The 22,751-nt window shown below is 34.5% G+C and overlaps 1 protein-coding gene across 2 annotated transcripts in view; it reads right to left on the reverse strand.

Annotated features, from left to right (window-relative positions):
* Positions 1–1,412: 1,412 nt before the first annotated feature.
* The window catches only part of LOC128993827 (ATP-dependent RNA helicase A-like), a 37,267-nt gene continuing 15,928 nt past the window's right edge, over positions 1,413–22,751 (reverse strand). For both annotated transcript variants that reach the window (XM_054417875.1, XM_054417874.1), the window contains 11 exons: positions 20,744–20,968; positions 19,844–19,983; positions 16,950–16,996; positions 14,687–14,916; positions 13,226–13,387; positions 12,408–12,605; positions 9,799–10,012; positions 5,471–7,259; positions 4,364–4,567; positions 3,716–3,888; positions 1,413–1,779 (listed from right to left, as the gene is read on the reverse strand). In XM_054417875.1, coding sequence (XP_054273850.1) covers positions 1,709–1,779; positions 3,716–3,888; positions 4,364–4,567; positions 5,471–7,259; positions 9,799–10,012; positions 12,408–12,605; positions 13,226–13,387; positions 14,687–14,916; positions 16,950–16,996; positions 19,844–19,983; positions 20,744–20,968 — 3,453 coding nt within the window. In that variant the 3' untranslated portion in view covers positions 1,413–1,708. The remainder of the gene's footprint in view (positions 1,780–3,715; positions 3,889–4,363; positions 4,568–5,470; positions 7,260–9,798; positions 10,013–12,407; positions 12,606–13,225; positions 13,388–14,686; positions 14,917–16,949; positions 16,997–19,843; positions 19,984–20,743; positions 20,969–22,751) is intronic.

A 22,751-nucleotide genomic window follows, 5' to 3' on the forward strand; every position in this document is an offset into this window, starting at 1 on the left:
AGTTCCCGCAACCGTCTCAAATACTTGAGGAAGTGTTGAATCTTTGCGATGACATTTTGAGCTTCCCCGCTCCTGGGGCGGCGGAAATAATTGTAAATGTAACGATCGGAAACCAACAGCTCCGTTCCTAACCTCTCATACATTGCAACGGTTAATCCAAACATTAAAAATAAAAATACTATCTTCATTTCTGTTGATCATTTCTACACAGATGTTGGCAAATGAATCATTTGCCTGAACACAATAACGGTTGAATCCACTATTTACGTCATATACACGTGCGGTTATAATTAACGTAAGATCAGAAGAATCGTTAAATATCAATGGTTGAGATAGTTAACTCACTTGACGAACACTCATAATCAGTGATATTTAATCTTTTTATATAATAACGTGAACTCTTACTGTACACAGATATACTAGAGAATATACTTAGGAAAAAGAAGAAATATTAGTATTAGTGTTGCTTGTTCTTTTACATTAATTAAAAAATTAAAAATGGAAATATTATGAAAATTGTAAAAAGTTTCTTACCAAACACACATAAAAGCACACAAACCTAGTGATAATCAATACAATATACTTACTGACTTTTTTGTTTTTTAATTAATAGTAATTTGATCACTCCTAAAACAATACACTATTGTAATTGGCATTGTCATCATTATTGTAAAAAGATATACTGCAATGCTTATATACTTACTAAAATTAGACATGAAAAATTATTCGAATACTTAGAGTATTCCGTTAATTCAGCAATTAACAGGTTTTAAATAGGCAAAGTTAACATACTTAAACTATGAATGACAAAGGGTCCGACTTAAAAAAGGCTAATGGTTATCACAGGTGTAATGGACTGATCATAATAAAACTTTAACATGAAAAATTGCACAAGTGAGAATGAAATAAATCCAAAAGAATATTTCATTTTCATAATTGAATGAAAAAATTAGGTCGGTAAGGTTGGATAGGGTAGTTACTAATTAGCTATTAATAGCACCGATAATTAAGGTGCAGAGGAAACATTCAATGGTACCCTACACTTAAGTGGTGTCTAGGGCAAAGTCCAACACCCCCCTCCCTTGTCCTCATATACTACAACGCTTACGGTGGAGGAAGACCCTGTGCCAAGTGTGATAGAAATTTCCGCACAATGCTTACAAATTAAAAATAAAAAAGAAACCAAAAACAGAAACAAAACAAAAAAAATAAAAATGGTTATCTTCACAAAAAGAACTAAAAATACAGTAAATCCAAGGGCACAAATGAAACCAAATTGTTATTATTCAGACATATTTATTTCATCAAGAATAAAAACAATAAAAACCATTTAAAAATCTTCTTATTTATAAGTTCAATTTTCTAAAATCATGAATTTTTACACAAAATTTTCCACAGTGACTTACAACAAAAATTAATACAAAAAATTACAAACATAAAGAATTAAAACCAACTTAAACGATTCAAAACATCAAATATTTCTTGTGTTTCATTCAATGTACAAGGGAAAATGAAAACAAAGATACCAAATTGTCATCATTTAAGCATATTTATTTCTTCAGGATTAAAAGCGTTTAATTCATAGGTAAAATTTTTAGGTTTGTGTTCTCATTACTTGATTTTTCTTAATGAAAAATATTACACTTAAAGAGTTAAAAACATCAAAAAAATATGACAGGTGAGTCGACACATCAAAGATGTCGTAGGTTTAGTATCCTCCTCTTCCTCTGAACCCTCCTCGGAATCCACCGCCTCCTCGATAACCACCGCCATCATTGCCTGTTGAATAAAAACGTATTTTAGATTATGTCAAAACAGTAACAATAACAGCTGCGGACAAAACAGTAAACAACAAAAGTAAATGACAACACAGGAATTAAAAAAATACTTGATGCAACTACCTTCAACTATAGCCTAGACCAATACTGCAGTGAATAAAATAAAATACAGTGATGGTAAAATGTTAAAGTATAGTTCTAGATACGATTCCTAAACTTGAAATCCCAAATCTGAAATTAAACTAAAATGTACATGAAATATTAAAGAATCTATGTTCAAATCGATACTCACTATTATTTACTGAATAAGGGCCAAAACATGTTGGTTTGTTAAAAGAAATAAAATTATGCTAAATGTTTACAGATTTGATTTATTTGTTAGCCTAGTAAAAAAATAAAACAATTTATTACAATGTTGTGAAAATACTTGTGAGCAGAATTAACTATCTGGGTTGCCGAAACGTTTTATTTCTTGCCTTCAAATCCAAAGATCGCTGGTTTGATTCCAAGCGGGATCGTTACCTGACTCAGATGCCTTTTGTCTATCATTTAGTGAAGCTATCTAAAAAGGTTATGTTAGATGGTAACATGACCATGGTTCGGACCGTTCCTTACAAAATACATAAAAAATGCCATTAGCGTAAATAACACACAAAAACAAAATCTGGTTTGATTACTTACTTTATAGTTTTTCTATGGCTTTGTAACATTATCTTGACAGTTTTTCCTATTCCTCTCACTTAACTCTTGTGTTAACATGCAGTTTTAACTATTAACTAATTCTATTGTTACAGGGTTACATGTTGGTTTACGGCATCCTGCTCTGAAGACCACGAAGTAGAGTGAAATTGTGGAAGACTTATTTCCTGTGTTCAAACTAGTAACTGTTAACAAAGTTAATGCTACAAGAAATGTTATGTAAAATAGCTTAGTTTTAAAAGCGATAAAGCCGATAACCAAATTCTTTTTACAACTTTCAACGATTTTTAAAAAGCAAACCAACTATATATATGACGATTTACAGTGTTTGTTTGATTACACTTAACCTAAAATAAAATACAAGTAAGCCTACAGAGTCACTGTTTAGGGGCCTAACAAGCTCTAGAGTTGGCAGCCCTGCTTCCTTTACTTTATTACCAATCAGCTGATGTACATTGTTGCATTCAATTCAAATAGTTTATTAACGGCATAAACCAGTTTACAATAATATAGACTTAAATTAGTACTTTACAGTTAACACAATAACAGTTACAGCAAACAGGCACCATTACACAGGCAGGATTACATTTAGCAGCAAGCAGGTACAGTACAATATAAACAAACCACTTTGACAATTATTGCAGTATTTAAAATCTAGAAATACAAATGAACAATGAATGGGTGACAAAAGAAGAAAAAAGAAGAAGAACAAACTGCCTAAATAAGCCTAAAAGTAATGAGCCAATCTATTACTTACTGCATTATTGTCTAAAAGGTTTTTGTTAATATTTATTGTTAATAAGGTTTAACCTAGTGTTTTTACAAGCTCACAGAGTATGTATTACAGAATAATACATCAAAAACTAAAAGTATATGATTTGTTTTGTGTCCAGAAGGGTTTGCAATTAGGTTTCCAGAAGATTGCAGTACCTAAAAAATTACCTGAGACAGCACAGGTTGTAAAAAAATGTAAAGATCCAGAATACAATACTTATTTTTTCATGGGCACCAATTATTATTCTTAAAACGTTATTGTCTAATTTGCAATAAATTCCAAACCCCCTTATTCAAGTAAAGAAAAGCCAAACATTAACAATGTAGTTTATATCAGCTGATCGGTAATGAAGTAAGGAAGCAGGGCTGCCTTATAACTTATAAGCTTGTTTTGCTCCCAAACAGGGACTTTATACATGTAATTTGGGTTGCATTAAAAAAACTCTGTATATTTGTAGACTGACCTCTGAAGCCCCAGCCCATTCCTCCGCGACCTCTAAAGCCTCCTCCAAAGTCACCTCTGCCTCGCCACCCCCTGTCACCTCCACCTCCACCTCCACGAAACATCTTGTTTGGAGGTCCTCCGTCATATCCTCCTCTCCCACCAAACTCTCGGGGCGGTCGTCTGCTTTGGAACCTGTAACAACATGTCACTGTTAATGTGAGGTCTATGAGTTTATAGCACGATCAGTGATTAACTTCTTTTTTTTTAAAGGATTAATTAAGCTCCCACAGTAAATTAGCTGTGAATATTATTTGACTTTAAAATAGTCTGTAATTTTCTGCTGAATATTTTTGTCCATAATTTATTTTGACAAAACAAAACAATTACCGTACTGTAACCTACTAAACACACTGGAAACAATCAACCAACTGTTTAAAAGTTAGGTCTACTAGCTCAACTCAGTAGTGCACACAGTAAAATATAAACAGACAAATCGCAAGAGCGTTTGAGTCGTGGAGACTAGCACAAGCAACTGCATCAGTAAGTCTGCGTCTGCCGTGGAAATTATGTTTTGATATTGGTTTCTGAGAAGAGTACGGATAAAAAGAGGACCAATAAAACTGAGGCTAGTTATCACGGGTTCTACTGTAAATACAGCTCTACATACCCTGACAGCCCTATCTGCTCCATGTTATGTCGTCCAGCGTTGAGTTTACACAATTGTCGGATAACATTCATCACTTTCTCCTCCAGCGGCGTCGGCTCTGCGATCAGTTCCGGCTCCTTGCTAGCTCGCACCACCAGGCTCTCCATGGCCGGCCGTAGTGCGACAATGGCAGCTGCCACACGAGGGTCCATCTTCAGGTTGATCCTGTAACAAATTCAGATAAGTTTATGAAACATTACAGAAATTAAAACCAGTTTTGGAAAGTACCGGTACGATTTGATGATGAGAATGTAGCATATTAATTAATAAGCATAAAAAAGAAATACCTATTTAAACAAAAACCATCATACATTGGAATACAATGTTTTAATCAATTACCAATAAAAATCAAAAATGAAATAGATGACAACAGATTTAAAAACGCTCTAAAATTACATTTGGCACAAAATGCTCTCTATAAATTCAAAGATTTCTGGGCTAAGCAATAACAGCATTGACTTAAAATGTTTTAGGCCTATTGCTGTTTCACTGAACTATATCTTTGTTTTCACTGAAGTATACTTTTGTTTTATACCTACTTGAGAGATGGCTGTATTGTTTTTTTGTTTTGTTCTTGTGTATTGTATTTGTCTTTTATTTGTGTTTATATTTTATGTAATGATGAATTTGACACCATTCTTGTATATACAATTTTATATACTAATGAATAAAGATGTTTTGAATTGAATTGAATTGAATAGTCTTAAGGCATAAAAACAACTTTCTCTTCAACTGATACCTATTTGGAAATGTTGTCAATGACGATGAAAAATTCTAATTTTTTATGAGTAAATGATGCCAGATTCGAATATTTCCCATTCAGGTAAGCCTATTATTCTCACATAAGTCCTAATTATTGTTAATTGATATTTTATAAAGTAACACTTCTCAAAGCAAAGCACAAATCTACGTGTTAAAGAATCCTTTTTTTTAAGAAGAAAGCAAAATCCAGATTTTTATTCCTCTTTGTATCTATGCTAGCTTTACTCAAACTTAAACACCAGTAAGTGGTAAAATAGAATATCAACACAATTTACCATTGGACAGAGTTTTACGTAACAAACTCACCATCCGTCAAGGCGAATCACTCCTTCCAAGTAGTCGACTTTCCGCGACCCAAACAGCAACAAATGAATCGGAGTCACCATGGTGGTCTGTTTACAGCTGACTGCTCTTGTTCGCACTTTCTCTCCAAACACAAAGAAAGGAGAGGGGAATGTTTGTGGCAAATTGCTGCAGTTCACCGACTGTTTGTGGATCAAGGCCGCTTTAGATTCCATGGTCAACACTTTCCTTTTCTCCTTGTGGAAGCAGACGTTTGGATACAGCCCCATAGCGAGTAGTGCGACGACCATGTCAAGTTTAGCATCCAGCCCGTTGAAGTTGTACGCCTGTGGAATCATGGCTTCTTCAGGGAACCCAGTAGAAACTAGAAGATCCCTGAGTTGATTCTTCGCTTCCCACGTCACTCTGAGAGTGGGTATAGACAGTTGTTTGTGTTCGCAAAAATTTGCTTCGGCTTGAGGTCCGTTCGTCCGAACATCCTCCCATGCTTGGAAAGCGTTCAACATTGCGACATGGTCCGAATAACGAGTCCCTGCAAACGCTCTTTGTTGATAGCTGAGTCTCCGATCAGTGACAAATACTTCAGGCATTGTGGAACTGTTGGCAGCAATAGTGGCAAGTGCGTCGCCACAGAAGAACATCACTCCCAGAATCATCATTTTTCCCAACCTCGGTTCTATCGGTAACTTGGCTAGAATTTTTCCGAGAGGAGTCAGCTCGTCGTTGCGATCCAAACATTTCATTTCACGTAGGAGAACTTCAGCTTCGATCACAGCGTCAATGGGTGGAGGTTCAATGGCTTTGCTGAGGAACTGTGGAATAGCTCCGAGTCGTAGGAGTTTGATAGAGAGAGCAAGCTCGTGCAGAGGTGTGCGGAACATTTCAGGAGTCATGTGTTCATCTAGTTTGGCGTACCGGGCTCTGCTGCAAAGATGGAAGGAAAATCCTGGTCTGACTCTGCCAGCACGCCCTTTACGTTGCTCTAGGTTGGTACGCGATGCCCACACAGTTGCGTAGTTGGTCATGTTGTTATGCGAAGTGAACAGCTTCATCTTTGCCTTACAACTGTCAATCACATAAACCACATCGTCAATAGTGATGGAGGTCTCAGCGATATTGGTAGACAGTATAATCTTGGTGACGTCTTCCGGCACCGATTCAAAAACCCTCCTCTGATCTTCCCGAGGCAGCTGAGAATGCAGGGGAAGAATGAGGTAGCCAGGACCCCCAAAGACTGGAGACTGTTGTAAATGCTTCATCAACGAGAATATAACATTCCACCCGGGGAGGAAGATCAAAACAGCCCCCGGAATTCCCAGACCTTTGATATACTTCAACAACGCATCGATTAGTTCGTACGGAATTTCTTTCTCACTCATAGCTGCAACGCTTTTTCTAGTCGCCTCATTGTAATCTCCTGAGACTTTAGTGTTTAAATTCTCTTCAAACTCCTCTGGGAGTGTGTCTTCTTTATCACCTCCGCTTTTGCGTTTCCTCGTGTCTGGTGGTGGTACAAAGTTCAACATCTGCACACAATCTTCCAGGAAGTATTCTTGCACTGGGAAAGCTCTTCCGGGAACTTCAATAACCGGACAGCCGTTGAAGTAGTTGCTGAAGAGAGTGGTGTCGATTGTAGCAGACATGAGGATAATTCGGAGATCAGGGTAAGTGTGCACCATGTCTCGGAGAACCACCATCACAAAGTCTGAGTTGACGTCTCTCTCGTGAATCTCGTCTACGATGACATGCGACACTCCTCTCAAGCCGTTTTCCAGTTTGCGCAGCAACACACCTGAAATATGAAACTTAATGAACTTTTATATACAGACAGACTTCATAACAGTAATTTATATGTACACAATTTACCTTAATAACACAAATTCAACTTGTACACAACTCTATCATTACGAGATATTAAAATCCCCAGAAACACAACCAAATAATAAAATACAATAGAACATTGGTTCAGTGACCCGCCTCCAGAAGGTGTGCAATTATAGCCTACTAGCTGTTGTACCCGTGCTTTGCAACGGGAAGAGGACACAAAATAGAAACATTTTAATCTTTATCTCTTGCATATAATAGTTACACATCCGCCAACGCTTTTAGAAACAAAATTCAACTTTTATGGCCTTAATAGAAACGTTTAAGTTATTACTTTTAAATCTGGTAAGTAGTGGATACTACCATTTTGGTTCTGATTAATTTGCAATTCTTGTGTAGGCTGATATGAGAAAAACTGACCAAATCTTCGAGTAAAACTTTGACATACATGATTTACCAGATTTACCTTTATCTCCCTTAATTACACATCTTTTAATTTATTATTGACATTTTAAATTTCAATTTTGAAGTTGCAAAAATACTAATTATTAAATTTAAATATCTTTAAATTAAACTCTTCTTTATATTAAATCACAAATCCTTTCATCTTCAGTTTTTTCACTCACAATAAATCATTAGCAAAACTAAGTCAGCTGTTATAAACTTTAGAAATATTGCTGTGCCTTATCAATACAGTCTTTTGAAATATTAAAGAAACTACCCATATCTATAGGTACTATAAAAAAATTCAAACAAATAATTTAGCATTAAAGACGGCAGACAAAACTAATATGATTATCAAAGCATCAAGGACTAAAAAATTTAATAGCAAATAAAGTATATGTTTCATTGCATCTCTGATTCTACTATACAAAAATATCAACAAACAACTTAATATACAAACCAGTTCTTTTAATCAGTCCCATCGTCCATTGCCTTTACATTTTCACACTTACCATTGAGTAAACATAGTAACAGATATTTCATTGATTTTAGAAACAAAAGAACACTGTGTACTGCGGTACTGCTTAGTTTTATGATATTTTCCTTGGTTTAATTTAATCAGTGGTGTGGCAAAACAAAAATAATAAATGTATCAAATAAAGAAAATGTGAACTGAAAGCTATGTTAAGATAAAATAAGAGTATTTTGTATTACCATTTGATAATTAAATATAGTTGCGCATATACAACAGATTTTAGAAAACAAAAATCAACGACAATTTAGTTATTGAAGATATTCTTTAGTTTAATTTAAACATAGGTTTAGCAAAACACAATAACTTAAATTACCTAAATATACATATAAAAAACAATGTGATGTGCAAGTTATGTTAAGTTAACTCAACACATATGAAGCAGTTAGAATTTATTTAAAGTAGCTTCCAAATTCATACAAAACATCTATACATTGTAATTTTCATACTGTTTCCATGAAAACATATCAATAACATTATTTTCACTTAAGATTATTAACTTAAGACGCTTTAAAAAATCCAAAGCAGAGCCAGAGTTGATACAGCAACGGTTATAAAATCTTGTTTTTCCTATAATCACTGACATAGTTTTAGAATAAATAATCCATGATAAAAGGTTAGATTAAAATAAACCGACCACATGAGTTTATGGAAAATATTATATTTAATTTCTTTGTATCAGCTGTCTGAAATTGTGAAATATGCAGTTTAGCAGTTCTTCTTGTTTATATTTAAATGTCAAAGCAAATGTAAACAAACATTGTTAGTGTTCTCATCACAGCCATGGAGACCAATCAATATTTACTTTTAAAATGTTCACCTCAGAACTTTTAAAGCCAAAGGGGCAAAGTCTACGGTCAGTATCGAAATGTGAATAGTTCTATAATGGTCCTTGGTATGGTAGTTATATTATTGTAAAATTTAAGCCCAGTTGGTTCAGTAGTTTTTGCACCTATTAGTAATACACATACAGACACCATTAGATTTTTATATAATAGTATAGATAGTATAGATATAGATATAGATATTAAAGTACAGTTAAATATACAACAATACAGTGATTACATTACATTAATTACTGTGATCCATTTACAACAGGTGCAGTAATTAATCAGGTGCAACACTAAAATGCACTTCTATGCTACTGGCAAGTGGCAATGGCAACAAATCGAGAAACAAAACCAGGACGATGTGTTTCTCCACTCATACAAAAATACATTGCTTCTAGACTGCAGTTATTGCACATTAAAGTGTTGCTGTTGCTGTAAATTTTTGCAGGAACTCTGGACTCAAATTGACTTAATAGTAACACCAATTTACTATATGACTACTACTCTCCATGGTCAGGCCTTTTCCTAAATACGTTTTACTAGCTGCCTGTTTAAGCAGGATTGTCCTGGAGGTTCTACAGTAACAGCAATGACAACACATTAAGTATAGTATGAAAAGTAGTCTAGTATATTTTTTGTAGATGAAAATGTTAAAAAAAGTTAAAAATAGGTACCAACTTCACAAAACACATATCACTCACCGACAGTGCAGAACATAATTCCCCCGTAGGGTCGAGGTAGGCAACTCTCAAATCGCACAGAGTAGCCAGAACTCACACCTAACTCTTCCACTCTCTCACACGCCACTCGGTCCGACACCGACACAGCGGAGATACGACGAGGTTGAGTCACTACGACGTTACAGTACGCACCTTGGCCTGACTGAATGTAGTCGTCCAGTATAAACTGACACACCTACGGAATACATTTTGGTTACATTTTTATGTTCTTTTTATTTTTGTATACATTTTGTTTGTTTGGAAAAACTAACACAGTAGAATTCCAAATGCCCAATTTGGACAGGATCCTATTCAAATAGTAAAAACCGTGGATAATGGAATCTCTACGTGTTTTTTATGTGTTGACTTTACATCCTAGGGATTCAGGCTCTATCCCCGAACTGTTTTATTTTACACATTACTTCAGGCTAGTACTAGAGCAGTGTTTCCCAACCTTTTTCCGTTCAGGGCACACTAACTAGAACACGTTTGTAGTCACGGCACACTTTTCTACAAAAATATTGTGACAAAAATATCATGACCACAGTCGTGTCCTCCGTGCTACCTGCGTCAGTTTGTCCCTTATAAATGTGGCCGACTACCTTCATTAAATGTATTTTGTGTTAAAAATGTGTGAACTTTATGTTTAATGTTGAATGCAATTTTTTATGTTGAACTTTATGCTTAATTAACAAGATGACGTGTATTTGTATCTTATAACGAAGACTTCTATCAGATTTATGGACCAATCAATTTGATGACATGGGTTTGAAAATGGGTCATTTATGACCCAAAACTAGTCACCCTTGACTATTTTAAAGACTGGACACGGAATAAAAAGGTACGGAACCTATCATATCATTCGTACATCAGTCCTGGTGGCAATGATGTTCGAAATATCAAGGGATAAGAAGTACTTTTTTATATTTCCTTCAAACAGACGCAGACTTTTCAAAATTGGAAACATGGATTTAACACTTACAAGTAATTCTACACAAAAGAGCGTGTTCTCATGAACGCGCAACCGCACTTAAAGCACCTCTATTACGACATAAAAAATTTTTTAACTATTTCAAATTTTGCGGCACACCGGTTGGGAAACACTGTACTAGAGGGTGGCGGCTAGTGATGTATCAAAACCGAATCTCAAATCTCAAAACTTTGGAAAAGTTTCGGTTTCGAGATTCGATCACCAAGTTTTGAGATTCAAAAGTTTCGAAATTGAAGATTTTGCCAGTTTTATTTTTGAAACTGCTGGCATCTTTTTGTGTCATTGTTATTGTTTTCACACAACACTGTTTCCAAACAAGCTGGTAGCAATAGAGCAAACATCACCATTAAACATTAATGAAACAAGTAAATTTTATTCTGAACTTCAAAAGGTATCTTAAATACTATAACTGGTACAATTCAGTTTCACATCAATATCATAGACAAACCAACACAAGGGAGTATGTTTTATCTATGTCAATATTTACTTAATACAAACAAATATTGACCACTAAATGTTCTAATTAATCTAATATTCATGTTAATGTTGGTGTTAGAAGTTTAAATTATTTATTTTTTGTTGGTTGTTTATGAACAATTATTTTGTATTGGGTTTTAAGATTATCAGTCACATTCACATATTTATATTATGTCACGGTCGATCTCTTACAGTTTTGATTGCAGACTTAACATTTTATGATTATGTGTATTTTTTTGTAACCTTGACCTTTGTAACCAGCTAAGTAAAAAAGTTTCGCGTTTAGGTTTTGAGATTCGAGATTCGGGATTCGATTTTTTTAAAGTTTTGGTTTCGGTTTTGAGATTAGAAATTTCTGGTTTTGACCATCACTAGTGGCGGCATTGTCACTTATGGATCAAATCCATTGACGATTGGTAGAATTTGAACCTAGGACCTTAGGAACCGAGCTCCAGCGCTCCACCACTAGACCAGCTCGCTCCGTCAATTATAAGACACAAAAATATATGATGGAAAAAATTGACACACATTAAAATATGTAAAAGGTTGATGTAAACTGCAAAAAACTTAGTAATTCTGTTTATCTTGAGGTGATACTGATGGTTGGAGTTTGGATAATTGCTGTTCTACTTTGGTTGCATCGTTACTCAGAGTAAATACCTTTCTATGTTGCAATGAGAATAAGAAATTATTTGATTCAAATTGATTATGACTTACTACTCTTATACCAATTATTTTGCTATTTATATCCAAAGCGGATTCCAATCAATCAAATTTTATAGCTACAAAAAATTTAAATTTGTTTTTGGTGAGTTTGGTGAGATCCCCCAACTAAGTGCTTTGTGCTCTCATAACACAAGAAGGTCGCCAATTCAATTAGCATGCATGTAATGAATGTGACATTCTGGACAGTGTATCAAACTTAACAGTGTTAAAAATTTAAATACTACATTATGACAACTCTAATCTGTTCTCAAAACGTACCTTGAAAAATTCTTACTCAACATAACTATTTGTCTGTTTACAATATTATGATAATTTTAAAATTATTAAATTTAAGTCCTGGATAATGAATTTTGAAATTATAATTCAAATGCATGAACAACACCCAATATTTACATACCTGAGTAGTTTTGCCACAGCCTGTGTTTCCCCGGATGATAACGACCGGGTTCTCGTTGATAGCGTTCATGATTTCATTTCTCTTAGCAGCCACGGGCAGCTTGTTCCTAGCCTCAATCATACTCTGTAGCTTCGTATCACTCATCAATCGCTCTTTCTGGCCTCGCAACAAGTCCTCACTGATTTCATCCATGCTCACCTGCAAAGGCAAATCTTGTAGCAATTTAAAGCTTCCAAGAGAGAGTATATATTTTGTTGACCGTTTGGGTAAAATTTGTATAGCTTAATAAATTTGTATAGGGTAAAATCGTAGATGCCTCTCAGAACAAAGATTTCTTGGGGAAGAAATCACATTTCTCAGAAAATAAAGCAGATTCCACTGAAGGAAAGAAGGCAAGCCTTTCAGAAATTTAAAGCAGATCTTTTAGAGGAGGCAACAGGCCTCTCAGAAAGTGGCTAGTCTCTCGGAAAAAAGTGACCGATCTCTCATAAAAGGGGACAGATTTCTTTTGAAAAAGGAAGCCGATTTCTAAGAAAATTAGGATGGCCTTTCAGAAAATAAAGCAGTCTAAATCTGTGAAAAGAAGGCAGGCTATTGAGATAAACACTCAATTATCATTAAAGGAGTCATGCCTCTCAAAAAAGGAGGCAGGCCTTTCAGAAAAAAACTAGTCGTCTCCCAAAAGAAGGAAAATCTCTCAGAAAAGGAGGTAGGCCTAGCCTGATAACACATCTAAGTATTATTAAGTTTGGGACAGACAAAAACTGCTGATCATCATGACAGCTTACTCCACATACAACTGCTTGTAGAGTACTCACTGTAGCTAGAGGTCCCTCGTCTATGTTGCAGCCTGTCCAGGGGTTCCAGTTGGGTTGGGGCGGAGACCACGACACTACACCTGCGGGTTGAGGCTTGCTGGCTACAAAGTCGTCCAATACTTGGTCCGACAACAGGGACTGCGGCTCCTTACTGTCTTCCCTCTGCAATACATACAAGATTGGTTCAAGTTTGTTTTTGGTGATGGTGAGTTTACAATATCTGACAAAGTATAGTGGATTATTTGAATCTTATTCCAGTAGACTCCCTCTTATCCGGACACCTTTTAACCGGACATCGGTTTAACCGGACTACACTAGGCGAAAATGACATATCTTTAACCAGAAGATTTTTATCAGCACATCGGTTTAACCGGACTAGATCGGCAAGAAGTGTGCGGTACTGAAACGACTGTTCTCGTGGGAAAGATTTCAGACCAGTGATCATGTGTCTAAATACAATGCCCTCCTAAATTTAAGTCAAATACTAGGCCTACTGTATACAGTATGCATTTAAATAGTCAGTTTAAACGAGTTTTTAGGGATTTCGGTTTAACCGGAAAAACTGTTATCCGGACTGGCCTCGGTCCCGAGGAGTCCGGATAAGAGGGAGTCTACTGTAGTGAAAAACAAATGTTCACGACGTTCCGGAATTTGGACCCCGTATTCAGGTGAGAGAATGTATATAACATTACAAAAATATTAGGACATAAACCCAGCAGAAATTTGGAAAACACAATGAAAATCACCAGCAGAGCAGTATAGCAGTCAAATAGAAATCCTTTAAAACCATAAAAGTCCTTAAAACGGAAATCATAAAAAATTAACATCATTGGAGAAGTTTTCAACAAGTGGCCAAAGCGATGGCAACGAGACCCAGAAAAAGTGTTCTTGAAATAAACAACATAACACAGTGACGCAAATAGCTGCAACCAACACACTGCATTAACTCAAAGCAAGTCACATGAGAATTAGGAAATAGGTATAACATAAATATGACAATCACTTGAATGTAAGTTTTTCTGTTGCTGCAGCTTAGAACTTATAGTTTAAATTATCAAGTAAAGAAGCAACTGATCTTAGTAAGGATACAAAGGTTCAGAATCACCCTCCTCAGACACAAATCCCTCAATACACCATCAATGTGTCTCCGAATAATGGTTATCAAAATACAGCAAGTTTTGGATGCACAAGTAACTTACTCGGGAAAAATTTTCTGCCAGTTAACAGCTCACAAAAAGTTCACAATACAATTGATTTGATTTTTCGGCCCCACAAGGGTAGAAGGAAGTATTAGTAAGAATTTTACTATTTCCTTCTAAACAAACCCCTTCGTAGGGGTGAAATATCAAATTAATCGTGATGTGAACTTTTGGCGTGATCTGCCTAGACCTCGTTTCTTGCGTAAGTCAGCTGTGTATCCTTAATATAAAACAATTAAGTACTTAAGTCTGGATTTCTTACGATCAGAATAGGATTTATCTTCAAGTCAGTCAGGACTTCAACAATCTGATTCTCCAGTTCAGGGTCGACCGCCACTTCGTAGGCAGGGATCTGTTCAGCCTCCTTGTTCTTCTTCAGTGTTCCGCTGAACGCTTCGATGACTCCCAGATGGAACAGTTGTCTGACTAAAGACAGGGCACAAGACTTGGACGCAGACTGCTTGTTAGAACCTGCTTCTCGTGCGAACACCTCTACAACAAGACATGGTGTTTACTAGAGGTGTGCGAGCTTCAAATTAAGCTTCCAAAAAAAGCTGAAGATTTTCTGAGCCAAGCTTTATTTTCATGAAATTACCTTTTAATTAAAGTAATAAGTTAATCAGACCTAGTCAAAAACATTTAATAATACACTTTAGTGTTAAGATGTAGAGTGTAATATATTTTACAAAAAATTAGGGATGGACGAGATTGGATTTTTAGTTCGAGACGAGACGAGATTTTTTATTTCTCATAAAATTTCGAGACGAGATTTCTCTTCTCATACACAACGGGAAATGCTCATTCGAAATTTTTACCTGATTTTGTAACATGACTCTTTTTAAATACAAAAATAATGTTAATAGGCAAGAATATTTACAATCTTTTTTTAAATAACATCAGCATAAATTTTTTTTATTAATCACGCCTAACTTATTAAAAATGCCTACGATTAGGAAACATGGTGATATCAGTTAGGATAGAGTTCAACTTATCCTAAAATAAAATAAATCATAAAATAAAAGCAATATTAATTTTTATAAAATAGTTACTTGTTTTGACTTTTTTAATAGTAATAAAACATTCCTCACACTGCTTACACTTAACAAAACTTCTCAAATGTTATTAAAGTAATATTATTAAAATAATTAAAGTAATATTTACATTGAAAGAATTAATTAAATAAGAACGCCTTCGCAAAGGAAACGCAACTACAACACGCTCCTGTATTGCGGGTATTGCATTGACTTTTTGCAGGCGTTTTTAAATTTTTTTTTTCTCGTCTCGATAAAAATCTTGGCCAAAAAAAAATCTCGTCTCGTGTAACGAGATTGAAAATTTCCCGAAATTTCGAGACTTGACCATCCCTAAAAAAAAATAAAAGGATGAAACAAGGAACTAAGTTTGAAATAAATTTCAACTCATTTCATTTTATTCAATAAGAATTTTTTTTTTGCCCCCCATAGATGAAGAATACAAGTGAATATTAAAATAACAAACAACTATTCCAACAATAAATTAAACAATTTATTGATTTTGTTATTTTTATTTGAAGTGAATGAATGAATGAATGAAAGTAAACTTACTATAGTGATAAAGTTATTATTTGAAATGAAATATATGTATAGGATAGGTAAATAGTTTATGATAAAAATAAGAGAATATTTATTTCAGGAGGAAAAGTTAAATTTTCATTCCATTTTAAACGCCAGTAGGCCTACCTCAAATACTTGAGTTTAAACTAGCATGAGTTGAAACTCAGTTTAAAGATCACCGGATTTGGTCACCAGTATTAAATTTAGTAATAACATAAATCATAAATCTGTTGTATTTGTATTCATCACAATGCTGTTCTGACTATAATCCTTAATATGTGATCATTTTCATTATCATCATCACCTTAATATGTGATCATTTTCATTATCATCATCACCTAAGGTACATTGTAAGATACATTGTCTTCCGCAATCATGGTAAAATCCCTAATCTCCCGCGGTGAACAGAAAAGTCATCATCATCGTCGTCCGTGACTAGCGGCAATATCCTGAATATCTCTATTGTTCATGAAAACATCATCATCGGCGGCATGATCTTGAACAACTCTCGTGGTCATATAGACATGATTATTGTCATTACCCGCAGTCGCGTGGTCATTATCATCGTCTTCAGCGGTCATGGAGACGTTATCATCGTTATTCGCCATATAGAATATCTCCCGCGGTAGTGTGGTCATCATCGTCTGCCGCGGTCAGAGAAACATTATATCGTCATCCGCGATCACGTCACAACCCTAAATATTGGCAAAAAGCTGATAAATTAAGTGTAATTAATGCCGTGGTCGTACTATAGTAGGTATTAGTTTACTTGGTGGTTTGCTGAGGGATATAATGCACTAGTATAATATTTTAACCTGCCTCTTTTTTGCAACATCTATGGTACTCTTCTCTGGTAGCTCATTTCTCTTCTTTTAGTTTTTAGCTGGACAACAGTAAAATAATATATTCTGTTTAGTAAGTAAGTTTACTTACTTCTATTTAGCTGTTTTACGAAGAATCCCATTTCACAAATGAATGACCTGAAATTGTAAAATTATCAGATAAGTCAAAACAAAGTAGAAAGAATTTAAAGCACTTGAGCTAGACATAGCCCTAATATAAGATTTAATTTAACAACACGAAACATGCATGTCCTCAAAACTTTTATTTTATTTAAATATGGGCAGTTCATACAAATTTTTTTTTTTAGCTACCCGTATTTTGATAAAATGTAGAAAGAACTTTAAAAACATTCCTAGTATGAGGATTTTCTCGATACATTTTTATTTAGAATAGTAAAATGAAATTCCATGCATCAAAATTTAAAAAAATAATATTTCAATAACTATTTTCTCTAATAAGTATAGGAGATACTAGGAATTTCAAAAACTCAGTTTTCCCTACTTTTAGAACCAGAATTGTTACATTAACGGTGATATTATTTTGTTAATACAAGTAGCCTATTTATGAACAAAAAAATTAATCAAATAATATTAAAGCTTTAATTGAGTGATCATTGGTTTTTCTGAACTATGATTAATTGTGCGGGATCAACTGCCATTTAAAACCTTATTGCATATTATAAATAATAAAAATCGAGCCACTGCTGTGGTCTATATGCCCAGTTCCGTAAAATCCCACCCACCTACACACACACACACACACACACACACACACACGTCTAATTCACCAAAGATATAGATGAAAATGTATAGAAAAAAAAGAGAAAGTAAACTAGAAAAACTAAAAACATATATTACATGTTTTAATCCATATTACTGACAGGCAACTGTAAAACGATTGTTACTTTAAATAATGTTCCTAGACTTACCCTCACGTCAAGATTTCCTCCAGTCTTAGGCAGCTTCACACCTAAACAAGATGGCAGTGCAATACCAAAGATGTGTCAACAATCTAAGATCATCATCACAGCCCCAATCCAACTTGCAGCATTAGTTAAATAATGGACACATGTTAATATTTTTAGGTTTTATATAAGAAATTTGTAATTGAGACTCACTAACCAATAGAGGAAATGAATCAGAATATATGTTTGCATGGGTAATTTCAATTAGTCAATGTTACCTCAAAAAACTTTACACAACTAATAAAATGGTTTAAGTATAGTAGACTCCCTCTTGTTCAGATTCATTTAGTTAAAGTTTGGACGACCATGCACTCAGTCACGTGCACTAACGACCAATTTCTATAGAAATGTTCAGTATGTTATTGTTATATTCCTTTGATGATTGGTACATCACTGAGGTTTCCTAATTTCCCTTCCATAATGTGTTATATGAAAATCCATTTATTTTTGTACTAATTGTGATGTGGAAAGCGAAAAGGGACCTCTTGTCAGAGATTTTCAAAAAATTGTCAGTATGTCCGATATAAGTAATTAAGGTCGAAAATATCGAATTTCGGGTTTTTATCGATTAATATACCTCATTTAACATAGAACATGACAGTATCAGTTAAAATCTAAAATTGAAGATGCAAAAGGTCGAAATAAATCATTTTGTTAGCCTCTGCACGGTCTGAGAAAAGGTACCTCTTGTCGCTCAATGTTATTTCACCATAACGACAAGAGGTCCCATTTCTAATATTCCCTTTTTAACAGATTTTAGTCCAAAAAACGAATTGTCCTGCATTCTAGTGGAAATTTAGAGAACTGCAACAAAGTTCAGTTCACGACAAACAAAATATCTCCCGAATTTTGCGGTCCCGACAAGAGGTACCTTTTCTTATCTTAAGGTGAAATAACATAGCGCCGACAAGAGGTCCCTTTTCTGAAAGCGATTTTTACAACATGCTTCAATAAAACAATTATTCAAATTAAAACCATCGTGAGTTAAGAAATAAATTTGTATTTCTTTCAAAGAGGACATTATAAGCTTTCTTTTGATACCAAAATCGTTTCTTAAATACGAAAAACACCATTTTTATGCGTATTTGAAATTTCAAAACAGTTTTTCTCAAAATGACCCTTTTCCATAACAAAATTTTTAAGTCCTATAACTTAAACAAAAAAAATCATACATGCGTGGGAATTGCACCAATCGATTTGGAATTTAATAAGGAACTCAAATATGTTTATAACTCAAAATCGAAAATTCCCGACACGAGGTCCCTATTCGCTTTCCACATCACAATTAATGGCTGAAACTTGTTTTTAGTTCACACAAGCTTTATCAGTTTCAAATGCATCTGAACAAGAAGGAACTTACTGTTACAAACATTTACTATTTTCATTACATTTGTCAGGCATTAATTTAAATATTTTTACCATACAAATTTTTATGTCCATCACAAAACTGGCTGTAAGTCGGGCTGAAACTTTCCACAATTATTTTCACTATCATTCTGTGTACATTGTATATGGTATTGCACTGCCATTCTTGTCCAAGTGAAAACCAGCTGATTTTCTGCCAAGTCCACCAATGGTCAATAGTGTACACATGTTAATTTGACAGCTCGCTCAGGAGTGAATCATTGCTAACTATTTCACAAAGGTGGACTAAGCGTAAATGTTTTACCAAAATGTTTTCATTTAAAATTGAAAACCTCTTGGTATAAAATTGTCTTTCCAACTAATAATCATACTAAATAGAGACTTACATAACTAATATTTTACATCAAAACATACAGTAGAGAATTGAACAAATCATAAAAACCCATCACAAGACGGTGTTGAAATTCAATAAATAAAAAGTTTAACTTTATCTCTTAAAAAATAATACTGAAACTTATTTAGATAACCCCTTTTAAATGTATTAGGCCTACACAAAATAATGTGTAATCATTGATATTTTTGAGGTTGATGTTATCATTGATATTTTTGTGATTTCCAACAATTTCGTAAAAACAAACCTACTCTAACTCCTTACTTGAAATTATCAGGCCCTACTGTTGTGTAGGCGTACTCGGACTTGATTTTATTGACGTTCATAAACTGGTGAAGTTTAGATTTTGCGTTTTCAACAGTCCAATTTCCATGAATGGCAGCATTCATGTCTACATCTTCGGCCTGAAAAGAAAATTATAATAAGCCTTCAAAGTCAATTTAGCAATTTAAACAGGCACATACCTTTCTACTGCATTAAACTCTACATTCTAGTAATTTTTTAATAATAAGCCTCAACAATTTCTTGGTTTAATTTAAACAACAAACTGCTAGCTCACCTTGTCTGTTACATAGGCAAAAGAAAAATCATTAATCTCTTCTTAAATTATGAACCTTGTGACATTTTGAAACAATCTCCTTCCAGTTAAATACAGTGTAAAAATTAATAATAAAATATGCTACCAACTACCAAAATCCCACTAAGACGAAGGTCTGGCAAACCTGAAACCCTGTTGGAGAAAAAAAGGTCACTGGATTGAAATTAAAAAAAGGAAAAAACAATTTAAAACAATACCAGAGCAGAGTGTCCAGTTGACCGAGAAACCGGGTAGGCCTATATTGTGCATCAATTCTGTAAGGAACCTTCAAATTTGGAATGATTTCACCAATGTCTGTCCTATGGCTTAGGACATTCATTGATTGCTTTCCTTTGCATCTATTTTCAGGATGTCTTTAAGCACGAACACAATAGCAGGAGAGGTTTAGGTATTTTCATTTTGTCGTAATCGCAGGCAAAATGTATATAGTCATAAAACTATATGTTATTTTTTACGCAATTTACTTCATTTTCAGAAAATCTGAACAATTAGGAAATCCAAAAAAGGCCAGGTCCTGATTATTTCAGATTAGGACTTTGGTGTATAATTAACCAATCAACACACACCTCTTCAACTCGCTTCTGGTCAGCGATGATGTCATGGTAGGTCTGTGGTGTTTGGCCGTCCCGCTGCAGAGGGGTGTAGGCTGAGCCAATGGTGTTGGGTCCTTGGCCGGGTTGGAACACTGGCCTAGCGTTGAGGCCGAGCGCCATGTGAGGCGGGAGGGCACCGGGCAGCGAGGCGCTGGGAGTTTGACCATCCTGCATCCCTGCGCCAGCGCCATCTAAACTCTGTAACAGAGCCAGGATTTACTTTATTTTTTTTAAATAGGTTAAGTTGAACAATATTTTTTAAATTTTATCTCTAACATAACACTTCACAAAAATATATATATATATATATAGCCTATATATATTTGCATGCCACAATCTATATATATAATTCCGTAAGTCAAATTTTTGTAAAGAAATTGTGAGTGACTGGATGGCCGTAGAAGGATGGGAGGGGTCTTATTTTAAAGGTCTTGACTTGAATTTTGAGGGAAAACTATTCATTTTTCTTATTTTTTTACCATAAATTCGCAACAGAATAAAACTTTTTCCCATTAAAACAACATGGGGTTTAATTTGTTTACATCTTTTGAAATTAAAACAGATGTGCCACAGATTTGAAAACAGTGATCAATACACACATTTGGTTTACTTTTAGCCAGTCAACTATGAAATGTATACTATAATAAAACTGAATTGAAGATTAGTCGGAAAAACGTCTGCATTCTTTGTTTATATTTAAATCATATACTCAAGTTTCATTTTTTCATGCTTTTACGTTATTGTCGTGTTAAAGGAATAAACGACATGGAATAAATGTTCTGTATAAATAATCAAAGAGTCGAAATTAAATCTAACTTCTGTTTTGTTTTTATTTTTAAATCATATGTTCAAGTTTATTTTAAATGATGTTGTTTTCTTTATATTTCTACACATTTTAAGGTTAAGGTTGTGTAAATATATACAACTAAAATAACCTATAAATGTTATTGGTTCTAAAATGGTGTATTTGCATTCCTTCGTAAGTAAATTTATTAGTGCAGTGAATATACAACGTAGAGTAATCATATTCGATCATACTTTTATAAAATCACCAGGGATTCAAGATGTTTTGGTATGTAGGCTGCTGGATATATATTATTTTCATTATAAGTACTGTAATTAATATGAACGCCAGGGGAATACCACAAAGGCGGGGAACTGTTCATAGGAATGACAGTGCGCGTAGGAGAGCAAGAGTAGATAATGACGAACTTAATCAAGATATGTTACAACCCCTTTTTAGGAGACCCATGGTAGACGAGAGAAATGTAAAGATCCATGATGCAGGATTACTGGACCAAGAGTGCATTCAATGTAGTGCTCTTCATTTTAGAGAAGAACTAACGAATAATCATTTTATGACATGTTGCCATAACGGACTTATTAACCTTCCTCAGTCAAAAACTAATGTAGAACTTAAAAGTTTGTTTGAAGAGAGCCCACAACTGTATAAATTCATTCGACAATGCAACAGTGCGATGGCTTTTACTTATTTTTCAGCCAGTAAGAAAGATATTCCAGGAAAAGGACCATACTGTTTCAAAATTCAAGGACAGATTTATCGTTCAATCTCAGATTTGCTGCCTCAACATGATGAAGACCTCGTGTATGGCCAATTGTACATTATTGACACATCAACAGCAACAGAAATTCGTCAAAGGCGTCGAGAAAATAGTGACTTAAAACCTGAAATATTGTCAAAACTAGCTGAAATTCTATTAGAAAATCCATTTGCACAAATTTACAAAAGAGCTTCGGAAGAAATGGTTGTACAAGGTGACAGTGAATTAGAACTTAGGTTTGTAGACAGGATAAATATGGATCGTCGTAGGTATAATAAGCCTACTGCAGATGAAATTGCAGGTGTCTTCAATTCATCTGAAGGCGAACCTCCAATGAATTTTTAAAATTCCAAACAGGGAAGCTTTTATTTATCCTCATTAACCACAAGACCAAAGCTACCTTAGTAAACCAGTATTTA

This window comes from Macrosteles quadrilineatus, unplaced genomic scaffold (assembly GCF_028750875.1).
Source record: "Macrosteles quadrilineatus isolate MER2022 unplaced genomic scaffold, UCM_ALF_1.0 Scaffold_5__1_contigs__length_97177068, whole genome shotgun sequence".
NCBI classification, from domain to species: domain Eukaryota; kingdom Metazoa; phylum Arthropoda; class Insecta; order Hemiptera; family Cicadellidae; genus Macrosteles; species Macrosteles quadrilineatus.